At 48.8% G+C, this 16,469-nt stretch overlaps 4 protein-coding genes across 4 annotated transcripts; all 4 read right to left on the reverse strand.

The window, feature by feature from the left end:
• Nucleotides 1-1,455: 1,455 nt before the first annotated feature.
• Nucleotides 1,456-4,942, reverse strand: LOC141913916 (uncharacterized). Its single transcript, XM_074805134.1, has 2 exons — nt 4,038-4,942; nt 1,456-3,711 (listed from the first exon to the last, which is right to left on the reverse strand). Coding segments are annotated over exons 1-2 (1,914 nt in total). The 5' UTR covers nt 4,040-4,942; the 3' UTR covers nt 1,456-1,799.
• A 509-nt stretch (nt 4,943-5,451) lies between these two features.
• Nucleotides 5,452-9,781, reverse strand: LOC141914219 (uncharacterized). Its single transcript, XM_074805486.1, has 4 exons — nt 9,712-9,781; nt 6,971-9,414; nt 6,435-6,659; nt 5,452-6,005 (listed from the first exon to the last, which is right to left on the reverse strand). The coding sequence occupies exons 2-4, from the start codon at nt 9,399-9,401 to the stop codon at nt 5,452-5,454; spliced, it is 3,210 nt and encodes a 1,069-aa protein (XP_074661587.1). The 5' UTR covers nt 9,402-9,414; nt 9,712-9,781.
• A 1,931-nt stretch (nt 9,782-11,712) lies between these two features.
• On the reverse strand, nt 11,713-14,583 carry LOC141913915 (UDP-2-acetamido-2-deoxy-3-oxo-D-glucuronate aminotransferase-like). The gene is made up of 3 exons (XM_074805133.1): nt 13,308-14,583; nt 12,772-12,996; nt 11,713-12,337 (listed from the first exon to the last, which is right to left on the reverse strand). Exons 1-3 carry the CDS (start codon nt 14,524-14,526, stop codon nt 11,784-11,786), a joined length of 1,998 nt encoding a protein of 665 aa, XP_074661234.1. The 5' UTR covers nt 14,527-14,583; the 3' UTR covers nt 11,713-11,783.
• On the reverse strand, nt 14,567-16,086 carry LOC141914220 (UDP-N-acetylglucosamine 3-dehydrogenase-like). The gene is made up of 3 exons (XM_074805487.1): nt 16,003-16,086; nt 14,700-15,751; nt 14,567-14,592 (listed from the first exon to the last, which is right to left on the reverse strand). Exons 2-3 carry the CDS (start codon nt 15,736-15,738, stop codon nt 14,567-14,569), a joined length of 1,065 nt encoding a protein of 354 aa, XP_074661588.1. The 5' UTR covers nt 15,739-15,751; nt 16,003-16,086.
• Nucleotides 16,087-16,469: the final 383 nt, after the last annotated feature.

Here is a 16,469-nt window from a genome sequence, read left to right on the forward strand (position 1 = left end):
TCATTGTGTTTGTGGAGAATGCTGATAGGACCTGTACGCCCGAGAATTTTACTGACAATTGACACCTTTATCTGTATGTGTCAGCACGACCTGCAACGCCATTAAAAGTAGCCAGACGAGACCTGAAGAATTAATGAATAGAAACAATGCAAAGCTATTGTTTGGAACTAGACATTGTGTTAACGAAGAATGTCGATAGAACCTGCATTGCTTATTTGCTGATTTTACGGATTATTCGCACTATTGTCAGTCTGTGTCTCTGAACCGAACGCACCAACGTTGAAAGAAGTCATACAAAACGCGAAAAATTGACGAATACGAACATTGATAAACAGACGGTGACAACTAGTCATTGTGTTTGCGAACAATGCCAATAGAACTGCACGTCTGAGAATTGCAAAAATTTGGACAGTTGATGAATAAAAAGTAAAGAATACTGACAGGACTTGCATTTCTTGGAGTTGCAAAGAGTGCAATTGGTGGTGGGCATAGGCTTTGAGAAGCGATTTGATCAATGATTTGAGAACCATTCATTTTTATGAGATCATGTACATAACACGTGTATGAATTCAAGTAGTCGTTTACTTTTCAAAACTTATATGTAAGAAATAGAAAGAAATCATCTTCTTTCTGTTTCTAAAGTTTCTTCTGTATGCCCCTGGCACTAATTCGTAAGCTTTGATTATGATTGGTTTTACAGTATCGTAATCAGCACTTGGCTCCGTTGACAGAACTGAGCAACAGTGCTTTTGCCAATTCTAAGTAGCAGCCACTTTCTCGAAATGAAGAAAATACTTATCCGCATCTTTTTCGATGATCTTCGGAACCATTCGTATCCGTCTGGGGACATCAAATACCGGTTGAAGAACGACGTGTTGATAATAATCGAATTCCATCTCTTGTTGTAGCTCAATCTCACGAATTCTTAGTTGAAATTGTCGTGCTTGTCTGAAATTGTTGTTCTAGACGTCTAACTTCTAGAGATGTGCCTTCAGCTCGTTCCGAACATTTCACAGAGGAAATAATTTCGTTAGCGGCAATATATTCAGACACCGCAATCGGGATTTCTTGCTCTTTAAAGTTTGACTCAATATTCGGACGTTCGAATCGGTTTTTTTTCGATTTGATAATTGTAATAGATCAGTTTTGAGCGTACGCTCAAACAAATCCAACGACGGGCGGACGAAAGAGGGATGTACTATATCAGCCGACAAATCAGCTATGGTTGTAATACAAAAAGTCTGACGGGGACCAAGGTAATAGATAGCGCAGTACCTTTGGCTCGGGAGTTCATTCGAACCAGTACAAAACTGATTCAGTTTCCCGGGCGAACACTCAATTTCTGTTACGGTCAGAAAGAACCACGACGAAACCAGCTACAAGACAACTCGTGGCATTTCACGATACAATCACGTAGTATATTTTCAAGTACTAACTTTAATGAACTCCCGACAGAACAAGACGTCCTGGTAATATTGCAGATCGATGACATGCGCAGATATCCATGAAACAGGAACGGCCAATACTGCCCAGAACAATTCATGCAATACAATATTGAATGTGCGAATAACAAATATTTATTTACACTTTTTATCTATAACAAGTACGTTACAAAGGGTCGGTCTAATGTTTAGTATTCCAAAGACAGGCTATACGAATCTAGGACAAAAACAGGTGGGAGTGTAACCTAAAGGTCACCTATAGGTCATGATCTCACATTTTGGAGGCCGGAAGGGCAACAGCCACGCAAATTTATTGTTATCAACTATTTATTTCTTATAAATTTCACTGGACACTTTTTAAGGAACATAGGTTGAATGGTTTAATCGAATATTTGGAGTAGTTAGGGACGGCTGAGAACTATCATATAGTTGGTCCCCATCCACCGCCACCAGATGAAGCCACGATTTACGGTTGGTTTCCCCGTCGGTTGTCTCCGGCAGAACTCGACGCCTATCGTCGACGTCACCGTCACCCTTTGCTCGTGGAAATCCCGGGTTTTCTTCGACTTCGACGACGATTGCTGCCGGCACGAGCCCCCCGCTATCGTCCACGACGAATCTTCGACCGGTGCGAGGACAGACGAGGTCGGTGGATAGTTTATCGCATTTTTCGTTGACCCAGCCACGCTGTACGGCTGGGTTACCGTACACGAGCGCGTACGCTTTCACGTCCTTGGTGACGACGGCGCCGGCTCCGATCATCGCGTACCGGCCGATGCGCACGCCGCACACGACCGTTGCGTTGGCGCCGATCGTCGCGCCGCGCTCTACGACTGTCGATTCGGGTTTCCAGTCTCTTTTTTCGGCACGGGGATGGCGATTATTGGTGAATGTGCACGACGGGCCGCAGAATACTCCGTCCGCTAGCGTCACGTAGCGGCAGACGCTGACGTTATTCTGCAGTTTGCAACCGCGCCCGATTGTGACGCCCGCATCGATGTACACGTTCTGACCTAGTTGACAGTCGGGACCAATAACAGCGCCGGACCTTACTTGCGAATACAGCCAGATTTTTGTGCCCGATCCGATTTTACAGCCTGGTTCCAATACGGACGTCTCGTGCACGAAGTAATCGTGTTTGCTTTCCATTCGTAAATCCTGGACTCGAACCCGATGACGGAAAACATCTCGTCTTTCATAACAAGTGACGTTATCGAAGTTACCTTCGTCGAATTGGGCCCGATTCAAATATTCGTCGATTAGGCGCCAAGAACCGTCCGATTCGAGAGACTCGTGCGCCAGTTCCAAGAGGCACAATACATCGATGCCGAGATCGTCCGGCGCACACGACTCCGTGCTTCCGTCGCCATAAGACACGATCGCCTTCGCGAAAGCGGAGTGCTCCGATTTCAAAGGCTCCTCTACGCAGCAGGGGACGAAAAAACCACCATCGCTAGCGTCTGGAGTACCGGTCAACGAAAATCTCACAGCGTCTACGTCGGAGTCGGTCGGGTAGAATTTTAGTTTTTTGCTCCAAGGCTGCCCGTCGTCAAACACAAACGCGCCTGCCTTACCGTTGACCACGATTTTGTGTCCCTTGACTGGATAATCCCAAATCATCGTCGACGTGGTTTTCAGGCCGGTGCCGTCGCCGAACTCCATACGAATATCGACCTCTTGCGAGAGGCCCCTTGTCGTTTGACCGACCGCTCTGAGTCGCAGGGGCATGCGACCGCCGGCTACGGCCAGTATGACGTCGATATCGTGCGGTTCCATACGCCAGTCAACACGATCGGTCGTGTCCGAGCGGTACCAGTAGGTTCGCACGGTCGTCACGTCACCGATCGCGCCGCTCGAGATCGACCGCAACATCGCCTGTACGGCGTTGTGGTGTAGCATCTGATGCCCAGTCGTTACCAGCAGACGGCGTGAGTCGGCTCGACGCACCAGTCTCCTCGCTTGCGCGTACGACAGAGTCATCGGTTTTTCGACCAGTACGTGTTTGCCGGCTCGTAACGCCTGTTCGGCCAGGTCGTAATGGCTGCGGTCAGGCGTGGCGATGACCACAGCGTCGACGGAATCATCGGCGAGCATCTCGTCCAGGCTGTAAACGGCGACGCCCGGGTGTGTTCGGCGAAATGACGCGACGGTCGCAACGTCCCCGTCGCATACGCCGGCCAGCGAGCCGCGCTCGATCAAAACCCGCACGTGGTTCTTACCACAGTAGCCGCAACCTATCACTCCTATTCTCAACATTTCGCTTCTTTGCCTGAAATAGTACGATGATGAAATATACAATATCCGCATGTCATGGATTTTCCTCGTAGAATTAAAACGGGCTCATTATCTAGTGAGTGGGATACGGCGCCGACGACGTTCTTTTCGCGCGCAGTGCTGAGCGACGAACAAAGTTCGCACGAATCGAGTTGGCCGCTAACGCTGCGCGGGTAACACTCCAAATCCCGTCTTGAGATTGAGCGAACTCGCAGTTAGGCTGGGTATCGACGATGCGAAAGACATAAAGCGAAATGAAACGGGATGTTACAAATTAGCCTGAAATGTACCCCTGTTTTTACTATTTCGACGTTTACTTACATATCCTCGAACTAGACGATCAATGCCTGTGTACGATGCGCGTATTGTGGCTGCGCTTATATTCACTATGAAAATGAATATATGCACAGCCGCATTATGCGATTCGAGTTAAAAACGAATAAATCATGAGGTTTTACTATCGCTCTCGGCTGCGTCTAAATCATCGTTTTAGGTCAATCGAGCAATTCGGATACGAAATTACTAGCAATTCTATAGCATGATTTTATTTCCCGACGACGAAACGAAGGCCTTGTGATGACGGTAATTGATAGATATGATATGGTATGATATGATTCGTTTCCGAGTAAAATTTTACAGAATCAATGAATAAGCAAATACGTTGAAAATGTTATAATATCAAAAGAAGGTCTGCTTTGAGCAACAGTTAGCTTATACAAGAAAACAGCCCTAGAAAAGAGTGAGAAAAATATATAATTACGGATCATTATATAACGTATCGACATACATCCGAGGAATTTCGGTAGGTAGCCGCGCATGCGCAATGGTTTCAACCGCATCGATACGGTCAGACGAGAAGGCGTTTCATCCAATGCTATTTTCATAGCGTAAGGCGTCGCGACCGCCTGATACTGATCTTTAACCACCGATCATTTATCGAACATTATAGCGGATAAATAAAAAAATATCCACACGAGGTCAGCGGTATTTACGCGACATTTTGAATTCAGTTCATATATAGCGCCATTCTCGCGCGAGATTATCAACCACCGGGAAATGAAATCCAAGCCAGTTTACAAGCCCCTTGCGATATAAGAAACCACCCAAACCACCAATTAGACTTTGTCTGGCGGAACTCGATTATCCGGCTCCGTTCAGGCCTGAAAGTAAGTCACAAGTAAATCATAATTTTGTCACCAAGAAGATAGATTTGTATAAAAAGGCTCAAATTCTGCATGTTCTGCGGAGTAAGAACAAGCTCTCTGTCGAAAAAATACTGTTAGCTGCCGCGAAACGAAATAAATATAAAGATGCTGAAATTGTAAACGAAATTGATATATTCCAAATACTACTCGTCCAACGACGTACTTTAACGGTTGAAACTGTAAGTACTTCTAAGGGAGTGATGTTATATCGTATTGGTGATCATGATCGACGCATCGATAGAATGGATGATCACGAGTGTACTAGATGTGGTTCTGGGTTCAGCTTGAGTGTATGGACTATACAACGCGCCGGGAAGCTAGATACACCGGTTTTTGTCTTTAGTTCCAACTAGTCGCGGATTTTACTTCAGTCCAGAAATGTTTCAATCAGAACCGTAACTAACGCCTAATCTGGGAGTCGATATAAATTCAGTAAAAATATGCCACAATATGTGAATATTGTGTATTTAAAGATATACTTCGGTGTGTAAATAAAGCTAAAAAATCGCTTCGCTTTTAATGATTTTGATTTACTTTCGTAGGGATTCAACGAGGGCTCCGGCGACGCGTTCGACCTCGTCGCGGCGCAGGTAACCATGAACGGGCAGGCTGAGTATACGCGGTTGAATTGCGTCGCTGACCGTCAACTCCGGTCGCAAGTAGTCGGCGAAGGCGGGCAGTTCGTGCAGCGGTCCCGGCTCGTAGTAGACGTTCGTTTGTATCCGGTGCCGCCGATGAAGATCGTCAACGACGCGGCCGCGGTCGCAGTCGGCCGGTAAGACGACCGTGTACGCCGTCCACGAGGACGACACGCCGGCAGGTAGCGTCGGGGTCGCAACGCCGTGCGGCGATAGCAGCCCGCAATATCGCTCGGCGACGCGACGCCGCGATTCGATTTCGTCGGGGAATATTTTCAGTTTTTCTAGCAGTACGGCCGCTTGTACGGTATCTAAACGACTGTTCATGCCGACTCGTTCGATGTGGTATTTGTGGCGCGGACTGCGGCCGTGAGCGCGCAGACTCCTGACCGCGGCCGCTAACTCGTCGCTGTTGGTGAATACGGCTCCGCCATCTCCGTAACATCCTAAATAGGAACAGAAATATCGGAATACGTTATTATCGAATGGGTTATACTGCAGTAATATAGAATCCCACTTGTGGCAAGCGAGGATCCGCCAGGTTCGCTAGTAGTTATTCGGTCCTCCACGCTCATTTTGTTCTATATTTCAATAGGCCAAGACGAAAATAAAGAACCTTTCTCCAAGAAAATTAAGTTAACAACAAAAGAATCTTCCACTAATATCAATGAATTATATACGCCAAACCGACGAATAAGTAGAAAATAATTGTAATTATATATTAGGCGGGTCCTTTGAAAATGCATGGATTCGGGAGAATGTTTGATGCAACTAATTTCTATAACGATTGTTGAAATTGAATGCTCGTAACGCCATCTGGCGGGATAGCTTGTGTGGCCGTCCCCCAAATCGGCTGAAATTAACACACGTCATACCTAGAGCTTTCGCCGGGTAGAAACTGGTCGTCGTTATTTCGCACAGGTTTCCCACTTTCACGCCGTTGCGCTCGGCGCCGAAACTTTGCGCGGCGTCGGCCACGACCCACAGGTCGTTGACTCGAGCGACGGCGTCGATCGCGTCGTAGTCGGCCGGCTGGCCGTACAGGTCGACCGCCACGACGCCGGTAGGTCGCAGCCCGTTGCGTGTGGCCAACTCGATTGCTGAAACAAAAGAAAAGATTTTAGATCTAGATGGAAATGTTGTATCAAATATGCCATATGAAATAAATGCGATGAATCAAAATAGCAGCCAATTATCTGTTAGTTTGAACAGGATTTTATTGCGAGTATCAAAACAGTTTTAAAAAGTGCTCAATTAGATAATAATTCGTTTTTTAAGGGACCTTTAAGTGCTGATAGTGTTTTTTTAGCGTTCATCTCCAAAGGTTCTTCACCGCTCTTTATTCCGAATACATGATTCATTTTCTAGCTGTTCGCTTGCATTTTATCCTCCTAAAAATAACGTCATTTACCTTTTAAGAGACTCTTCTCGTCCATGTTGAACGTGTCTCGATGAACGTCGACGAACACGGGCGTCGCGCCGGTCGTTACGACCGCTTCGACCGTGGCGCAGAACGTGTTCGCCGGCACGAACACCGCCTGGTGCGGTCGCGTGGCGCCCTTCGCCGTCAGAGCCAGGCGCAGCGCGTCGGTGCCGCTGGCGCAGGTCACCGCGTGTTTACAACCGCAGAATCGAGACAACTCGCCTTCCAGCAGAGCGACGTCCGGACCGAATACGAACTGACAGCTATCGATTACGGATATGACGCGTGATTTAAGGGATTTTTCGATCGCTTTCAGTTGCCGTTCCAAACCGGCGAACGTGATTGGAGCCGGTGAAATATCGCCATCGGCAGAAGCAGTCGGAGTTTCGAGCCGAGGGTTATGGCTGATTCGATTCGTATCTTCTTGGTTGAGCAGTGATTCGCAGTTGGTTTCCTTGTTACTTGAATCCTCGGAGAATCGAAACCCATCGCATATATCTATGACCCTAACAGTCTTGTTGGGTTCGGGGTGAATGGCGTTTTCCTTGTCGGTTGCTGCCGAAGACGGCTGAAAACTATCATCGAGTTGGTCCCCATCCGACGCCGCCAGATAGAGCCACGATTTGCGGTTGGTTTCCCCGTCGGTTGTCTCCGGCAAAAGTCGAAGCCTCTCGTCGACGTCACCGTCATCCTTTGCTCGTGGAAATCCCGGAGTTACTTCGACTCCGGCGACGCTTGCTGCCGGTACGAGCCGTCCGCTACCGTCCACGACGAATCGTTTACCGGTGCGAGGACAGACGAGGTCAGCGGTTAGTTTATCGCGTTTGTCGTTGACCCAGCCGCGCTGTACGGCCGGGTTACCGTACACGAGCGCGAACGCTTTCACGTCCTTGGTGACGACGGCGCCGGCTCCGATCATCGCGTACCGGCCGATGCGCACGCCGCAGACGACCGTCGCGTTGGCACCGATCGTCGCACCGCACTCGACGACTGCCGATGCGGGTTTCCAGTTTTTCAGTTCGGCACGCGGGTGGCGGTCGTTGGTGAACGTACACGACGGGCCGCAGAATACGCCGTCCGCTAGCGTCACGTAGCGGCAGACGCTGATGTTATTCTGCAATTTGCAACCGCGCCCGATTGTGACGCCCGCATCGACGAACACGTTCAGACCTAGTTGGCAGTCGGGACCTATAACGGCGTCGGGCATTACGTGCGAATAAAGCCAGATTTTTGTACCCGACCCGATTTTACAGCCCGGTTCCAACACGGACGTGTCGTGAACGAAGTAATCGTATTTGCTTTTGATTCGTAAATCCGGGACTCGAACCCGGTGTCTGCCATTATTTCGTCTTTCGATTCCATTTACGCCATCGTCATTACCTTCATCCAATTGGTTGAAATCTAAATATTCGTCGACCAAGCGCCAGGAACCGTCCGATTCGAGAGACTCGTGCGCCAGTTCCAAGAGGCAAACGACATCGGCGCCGAGGTCGTCCGGCGCACACGACTCCGTGCTACCGTCGCCATAAGACGCGATCGCCTTCGCGAAAGCGGAGTGCTCCGATTTTAACGGCTCCTCTTCGCAGCACGGGACGAAGAAGCCGCCGTCGCTAGCGTCTGGAGTCCCGGTCATGGAAAATCTGGCGGCACCCACGTCCGAGTCGGTCGGGTAGAATTTTAGTTTCTTGCTCCAAGGCTGACCGTCGTCAAAGACAAACGCGCCTGCCGTACCGTTGACGACGATTTTGTGTTCCTTGACCGGATAATCCCAAATCATCGTCGACGTGGTTTTCAGGCCGGTGCCGTCGCCGAACTCCATACGAATATCGACCTCTTGTGAGAGGCCCTTCGTCGCCTGGCCGATCGCTCTGAGTCGCCAGGGCATGCGACCACCGGCTACGGCCAGTATGACCGCGATGTCGTGCGGTCCTAGATCCCAGTGAACGTGACAGGTCGCGTACGAGCGGCCGCGATGCCGTCGAGTTCGTACGGTCGTCACGTCACCGATCGCGCCGCACGAGATCGACCGCAACATCGCCCGTACGGCGTTGTGGTGTTGCATCTGATGCCCGGTCGTTATCAGCAGACGGCATGCGTCGGCTAGACGCACCAATCTCCTCGCTTGCGCGTACGACTGGGTCATCGGTTTTTCGACCAGTACGTGTTTGCCGGCTCGTAACGCCTGTTCGGCCAGGTCGTAATGGCTGGGTTCGGGCGTGGAGATGACCACAGCGTCGACGGATTCGTGGGCGAGCATCTCGTCCAGGCTGTAGACGGCGACGCCCGGGTGTGTCCGGCGAACTGACGCGACGGCCGCGGGATCCGCGTCGCATACGCCGGCCAGCGAGCCGCGCTCGATTAAAACCCGCACGTGGTTCTTACCCCAGTAGCCGCAACCTATCACTCCTATTCTCAACATTTCGCTTCTTTGCCTGAAATAATACGACGAAGAAATATCGGTTAATAACGTCCGCGTATTATATTATTTATCTCCCTCGTAGTATTAAAACGGGCTCATTATCTGGTGAGTGGGATACAGCGTCGATGATGTTCTATTCGCAAGCAGTGCTGAGTTCCAACGAATATAGTCGGCCACTGATAATGTTCGGGCCACGTTTCGAATCCTTCATCTAAAGACGGAACCCAAAAATGGCGCCTGGAAACTGTTAAAAGGCTTATTACCATGAATTCTATCGCTGGTTTTACTATTTCGACATTTACTTACTTACCCCGGAACTATAGACGAAAGGAATCTCCGTGTACGATGCGCGTATTAGTGATTATTCATTCGATCCACACATGTGGCAGGGTATACATTCGTTATGATTCTTTTAAACCCCTGCGTCGTTTATCATAATTATTAGGTCGAGCAGATCGGATACGTAATTATCAGCGTTTTTTTTTTGGTATAAACATTTTCCCGGTGACATACCGAAGTCCGTTCGATCTACGAGCAATTATCTCAATTGGTTCGACTAGGTTAATCGTTCGGATAATAGATGAATACGATCGTTTTATTTAATGATGTCGAAATTCAAAATTTCGGGATCAAAAGTTCATACGATTTATATGTTTATATTTATCAGATACGCGTGACTGATCTGCGGCTGAAGTCTGACCTGAGAAAGTTCATTCAGTTTAGTGCCAGAAAACTAGAACAGAACCGAAGGAAAATGAAAAAATGGTCGTTGATGATATCCGATATTGGCGTTCAGCCTTTCAATACGCGTGCATTTACAGAAACGCGCGCGCTCCGTCTTATGCACATCTGGGTACGATTAAAATTTAAAAAATACGTTCGGCGTCGCTGTTAAAAAGTGATTTAACCGAAAATCCCCGATCGGACCGGTGATAAAAACTGGAGTGATTAAGCGAATTGAATAGATTGTTGTGAGACAATCGATATTCGTATATATATATATATATCTTCGATGAAATATAATCGACGCATTGTGGGTGCTCGAAGAGCGGTGGTTGGTATGAGTCTATCGCTGAGTATGAGACTATCGCTCTCGGCTGCGTCTAAATCATCGTTTTAGGTCAATCGAGCAATTCGGATACGAAATTACTAGCAATTCTATGTTATGATTTTATTTCCCGACGACGAAACGAAGGCCTTATGATGACGGTAATTGTTAGATAGATATGTTATGGTATGATATGATTCGTTACCGAGTAAAATTTTACAGAATTAATGAATAAGCAAATACGTTGAAAATGTTATAATATCAAATGAAGGTCTGCTTTGAGCAACAGTTAGCTTATACAAGAAAACAGCCCTATAAAAAAAGAGTGAGAAAAATATATAATTACGGATCATTATATAACGTATCGACATACATCCGAGGAATTTCGGTAGGTAGCCGCGCATGCGCAATGGTTTCAACCGCATCGATACGGTCAGACGAGAAGGCGTTTCATCCAATGCTATTTTCATAGCGTAAGGCGTCGCGACCGCCTGATACTGATCTTTAACCACCGATCGTTTATCGAACATTATAGCGGATAAATAAAAAAATATCCACACGAGGTCAGCGGTATTTACGCGACATTTTGAATTCAGTTCATATATAGCGCCATTCTCGCGCGAGATTATCAACCACCGGGAAATGAAATCCAAGCCAGTTTACAAGCCCCTTGCGATATAAGAAACCACCCAAACCACCAATTAGACTTTGTCTGGCGGAACTCGATTATCCGGCTCCGTTCAGGCCTGAAAGTAAGTCACAAGTAAATCATAATTTTGTCACCAAGAAGATAGATTTGTATAAAAAGGCTCAAATTCTGCATGTTCTGCGGAGTAAGAACAAGCTCTCTGTCGAAAAAATACTGTTAGCTGCCGCGAAACGAAATAAATATAAAGATGCTGAAATTGTAAACGAAATTGATATAATTCCAAATACTACTCGTCCAACGACGAACTTTAACGGTTGATACTGTAAGTGCTTCTAAGGGAGTGATGTTATATCGTATTGGTGATCATGATCGACGCATCGATAGAATGGATGATCACGAGTGTACTAGATGTGGTTCTGGGTTCAGCTTGAGTGTATGGACTAAACAACGCGCCGGGAAGCTAGACACACCGGTTATTGTCTCGTTTTTGTCTTTTAGTTCCAACTAGTCGCGGATTTTAATTCAGTCCAGAAATGTTTCAATCAGAACCGTAACTAACGCCTAATCTGGGAGTCGATATAAATTCAGTAAAGATATGCCACAATATGTGAATATTGTGTATTTAAAGATATACTTCGGTGTGTAAATAAAGCTAAAAAATCGCTTCGCTTTTAATGTTTTTGATTTACTTTCGTAGGGATTCGACAAGGGCTCCGGCGACCCGTTTGACCTCGTCGCGGCGCAGGTAACCATGAACGGGCAGGCTGAGTATACGCGGTTGAATCGCGTCGCTGACCGTCAACTCCGGTCGCAAGTAGTCGGCGAAGGCGGGCAGTTCGTGCAGCGGTCCCGGCTTGTAGTAGACGTTCGTTTGTATCCGGTGCCGCCGATGAAGATCGTCGACGACGCGGCCGCGGTCGCAGTCGGCCGGTAAGACGACCGTGTACGCCGTCCACGAGGACGACACGCCGGCAGGTAGCGTCGGGGTCGCAACGCCGTGCGGCGATAGCAGCTCGCAATATCGCTCGGCGACGCGACGCCGCGATTCGATTTCGCCGGGGAATATTTTCAGTTTTTCTAGCAGTACGGCCGCTTGTACGGTATCTAAACGACTGTTCATGCCGACTCGTTCGATGTGGTATTTGTGGCGAGGACTGCGGCCGTGAGCGCGGAGACTCCTGACCGCGGCCGCTAACTCGTCGCTGTTGGTGAATACGGCTCCGCCATCTCCGTAACATCCTAAATAGGAACAGAAATATCGGAATACGTTATTATCGAATGGGTTATACTGCAGTAATATAGAATCCCACTTGTGGCAAGCGAGGATCCGCCAGGTTCGCTAGTAGTTATTCGGTCCTCCACGCTCAGCTCATTTTGTTCTATATTTCAATAGGCCAAGACGAAAATAAAGAACCTTTCTCCAAGAAAATTAAGTTAACAACAAAACAATCTTCCACTAATATCAATGAATTATATACGCCAAACCGACGAATAAGTAGAAAATAATTGTAATTATATATTAGGCGGGTCCTTTGAAAATGCCTGGATTCGGGAGAATGTTTGATGCAACTAATTTCTATAACGATTGTTGAAATTGAATGCTCGTAACGCCATCTGGCGGGATAGCTTGTGTGGCCGTCCCCCAAACCGGCTGAAATTAACACACGTCATACCTAGAGCTTTCGCCGGGTAGAAACTGGTCGTCGTTATTTCGCACAGGTTTCCCACTTTCACGCCGTTGCGCTCGGCGCCGAAACTTTGCGCGGCGTCGGCCACGACCCACAGGTCGTTGACTCGAGCGAAGGCGTCGATCGCGTCGTAGTCGGCCGGCTGGCCGTACAGGTCGACCGCCACGACGCCGGTAGGTCGCAGCCCGTTGCGTGTGGCCAACTCGATTGCTGAAATAAAAGAAAAGATTTTAGATCTAGATGGAAATGTTGTATCAAATATGCCATATGAAATAAATGCGATGAATCAAAATAGCAGCCAATTATCTGTTAGTTTGAACAGGATTTTATTGCGAGTATCAAAACAGTTTTAAAAAGTGCTCAATTAGATAATAATTCGTTTTTTAAGGGACCTTTAAGTGCTGATAGTGTTTTTTTAGCGTTCATCTCCAAAGGTTCTTCACCGCTCTTTATTCCGAATACATGATTCATTTTCTAGCTGTTCGCTTGCATTTTATCCTCCTAAAAATAACGTCATTTACCTTTTAGGAGACTCGTCTCGTCCATGTTGAACGTGTCTCGATGCACGTCGACGAACACGGGCGTCGCGCCGGTCGTTACGACCGCTTCGACAGTGGCGCAGAACGTGTTCGCCGGCACGAACACCGCCTGGTGAGGTCGCGTGGCGCCCTTCGCCGTCAGAGCCAGGCGCAGCGCGTCGGTGCCGCTGGCGCAGGTCACCGCGTGTTTACAACCGCAGAATCGAGACAACTCGCCTTCCAGCAGAGCGACGTCCGGACCGAATATGAACTGACAGTTATCGATTACTGACATGACGCGGGACTTAAGGGATTTTTCGATTGCTTTCAGTTGCCGGTCCAAACCGGCGAACGTGATTGGAGCCGGTGAAATATCGCCATCGGCAGAAGCAGTCGGAGTTTCGAGCCGAGGGTTATGGCTGATTCGATTCGTATCTTCTTGGTTGAGCAGTGATTCGCAGTTGGTTTCCTTGTTACTTGAATCCTCGGAGAATCGAAACCCATCGCATATATCTATGACACTCACAGTCTTGTTGGGATCGGGGTTAATGGCGTTTTCCTTGTCGGTTGCAGCCGAAGACGGCTGAAAACTATCATCGAGTTGGTCCCCATCCGACGCCGCCAGATAGAGCCACGATTTGCGGTTGGTTTCCCCGTCGGTTGTCTCCGGCAAAAGTCGAAGCCTCTCGTCGACGTCACCGTCATCCTTTGCTCGTGGAAATCCCGGAGTTACTTCGACTCCGGCGACGCTTGCTGCCGGTACGAGCCGTCCGCTACCGTCCACGACGAATCGTTTACCGGTGCGAGGACAGACGAGGTCGGCGGTTAGTTTATCGCGTTTGTCGTTGACCCAGCCGCGCTGTACGGCCGGGTTACCGTACACGAGCGCGAACGCTTTCACGTCCTTGGTGACGACGGCGCCGGCTCCGATCATCGCGTACCGGCCGATGCGCACGCCGCAGACGACCGTCGCGTTGGCACCGATCGTCGCACCGAGCTCGACGACTGTCGATTCGGGTTTCCAGTTTTTCAGTTCGGCACGCGGGCGGCGGTCGTTGGTGAACGTACACGACGGGCCGCAGAATACGCCGTCCGCTAGCGTCACGTAGCGGCAGATGCTGACGTTATTCTGCAATTTGCAACCGCGTCCGATTGTGACGCCCGCATCGACGAACACGTTCTGACCTAGTTGGCAGTCCGGACCTATAACGGCGTCGGGCATTACGTGCGAATAAAGCCAGATTTTTGTACCCGACCCGATTTTACAGCCCGGTTCCAACACGGACGTCTCGTGAACGAAGTAATCGTTTTCGCTTTTGATTCGTAAATCCGGGACTCGAACCCGGTGTCTGCCACTATCTCGTCTTTCGATTCCATTTACGCCATCGTCATTACCTTCATCCAATTGGTTGAAATCTAAATATTCGTCGACCAAGCGCCAGGAACCGTCTGATTCGAGAGACTCGTGCACCAGTTCCAAGAGGCAAACGACATCGGCGCCGAGGTCGTCCGGCGCACACGACTCCACGCTACCGTCGCCATAAGACGCGATCGACTTCGCGAAAGCGGAGTGCTCCGATTTTAACGGTTCCTCTTCGCAGCACGGGATGAAGAAGCCGCCGTCGCTAGCGTCTGGAGTCCCGGTCAAGGAAAATCTGGCGGCGCCCACGTCCGAGTCGGTCGGGTAGAATTTTAGTTTCTTGCTCCAAGGCTGCCCGTCGTCAAAGACAAACGTGCCTGTCGTGCCGTTGACGACGATTTTGTGTTCCTTGACTGGATAATCCCAAATCATCGTCGACGTTGTTTTCAGGCCGGCGCCGTCGCCGAACTCCATACGAATATCGACCTCTTGCGAGAGACCCTTCGTCGCTTGGCCGATCGCTCTGAGTCGCCGGGGCATACGACCACCGGCTACGGCCAGTATGACCGCGATGTCGTGTGGTCCTAGACACCAGTGAACGTGACTGGTCGCGTACGATCGGCCGCGATGCCGTCGAGTTCGTACGGTCGTCACGTCGCCGATCGCGCCGCTCGAGATCGACCGCAACATCGTCCGTACGGCGTTGTGGTGTACCATCTGATGCCCGGTCGTTAAGAGCAGACGGCATGCGTCGGCTAGACGCACCAGTCTCCTCGCTTGCGCGTACGACTGGGTCATCGGTTTTTCGACCAGTACGTGTTTGCCGGCTCGTAACGCCTGTTCGGCCAGGTCGTAATGGCTGGGCTCGGGCGTGGAGATGACCACAGCGTCGACGGATTCGTGGTCGAGCATCTCGTCCAAGCTGTAAACGGCGACGCCCGGGTATGTCCGGCGAAATGAAGCGACGGCCGCGGGATCCGCGTCGCATACGCCGGCCAGCGAGCCGCGCTCGATCAAAACCCGCACGTGGTTCTTACCCCAGTAGCCGCAACCTATCACTCCTATTCTCAACATTTCGCTTCTTTGCCTGAAATAATACGACAAAGAAATATCGGTTTACAACGTCCGCGTATTATATTATTTATCTCCCTCGTAGAATTAAAACGGGCTCATTATCTGGTGGGTGGGATACGGCGTCGATGATGTTCTATTCGCAAGCAGTGCTGAGCGACGATCAAGAGTTCCAACGAATATAGTTGGCCACTGACTGTGTTCGGGCCACGCTTCGAACCGTGAATTCTTTCGCTGGTTTTACTATTTCGACATTTACTTACTTACCCCAGAACTATAGACGAAAGGAATCTCCGTGTACGATGCGCGTATTAGTGATTATTCATTCGATCCACACATGTGGCAGGGTATACATTCGTTATAATTTTTTTAAACCCCTACGTCGTTTATCATTATTATTAGGTCGAGCAGATCGGATACGAATTTATCAGCGTTTTTAATGGTATAAACATTTTCCCGGCGACATACCGAAGTCCGTTCGATCTACGAGCAATTATCTCAATTGGTTCGACTAGGTTAATCGTTCGGATAATAGATGAATATGATCGTTTTATTTAAAGATGTCGAAATTCAAAATTTCGGGATCAAAAGTTCAAAAGTTCATACGATTTAATTGTTTATATTTAACAGATACGCGTGACTGATCTGCGGCTGAAGTCTGACCTCAGAAAGTTCATTCAGTTTAGTGCCAGAAAACTAGAACAGAACCGAACGAAAATGAAAAAATGGTCGTT

This window comes from Tubulanus polymorphus, chromosome 12 (assembly GCF_964204645.1).
Source record: "Tubulanus polymorphus chromosome 12, tnTubPoly1.2, whole genome shotgun sequence".
Classification (NCBI taxonomy): domain Eukaryota; kingdom Metazoa; phylum Nemertea; class Palaeonemertea; order Tubulaniformes; family Tubulanidae; genus Tubulanus; species Tubulanus polymorphus.

Coding starts and splice junctions, on each gene's coding strand:
- LOC141914219 (XM_074805486.1), bottom strand. CDS start 9,401: ATGTTGAGAATAGGAGTGATAGGTTGCGGCTACTGGGGTAAGAACCAC. Junction 6,660..6,970: donor CGAGAAGAGTCTCTTAAAAG/GTAAATGACGTT, acceptor CTTTTGTTTCAG/CAATCGAGTTGGCCACACGC. Junction 6,006..6,434: donor CTACCCGGCGAAAGCTCTAG/GTATGACGTGTG, acceptor GTTCCTATTTAG/GATGTTACGGAGATGGCGGA.
- LOC141913915 (XM_074805133.1), bottom strand. CDS start 14,526: ATGCCCGACGCCGTTATAGGTCCGGACTGCCAACTAGGTCAGAACGTG. Junction 12,997..13,307: donor CGAGACGAGTCTCCTAAAAG/GTAAATGACGTT, acceptor CTTTTATTTCAG/CAATCGAGTTGGCCACACGC. Junction 12,338..12,771: donor CTACCCGGCGAAAGCTCTAG/GTATGACGTGTG, acceptor GTTCCTATTTAG/GATGTTACGGAGATGGCGGA.
- LOC141914220 (XM_074805487.1), bottom strand. CDS start 15,738: ATGTTGAGAATAGGAGTGATAGGTTGCGGCTACTGGGGTAAGAACCAC. Junction 14,593..14,699: donor TTTCAACCAATTGGATGAAG/GTAATGACGATG, acceptor TTCGTTCACGAG/ACGTCCGTGTTGGAACCGGG.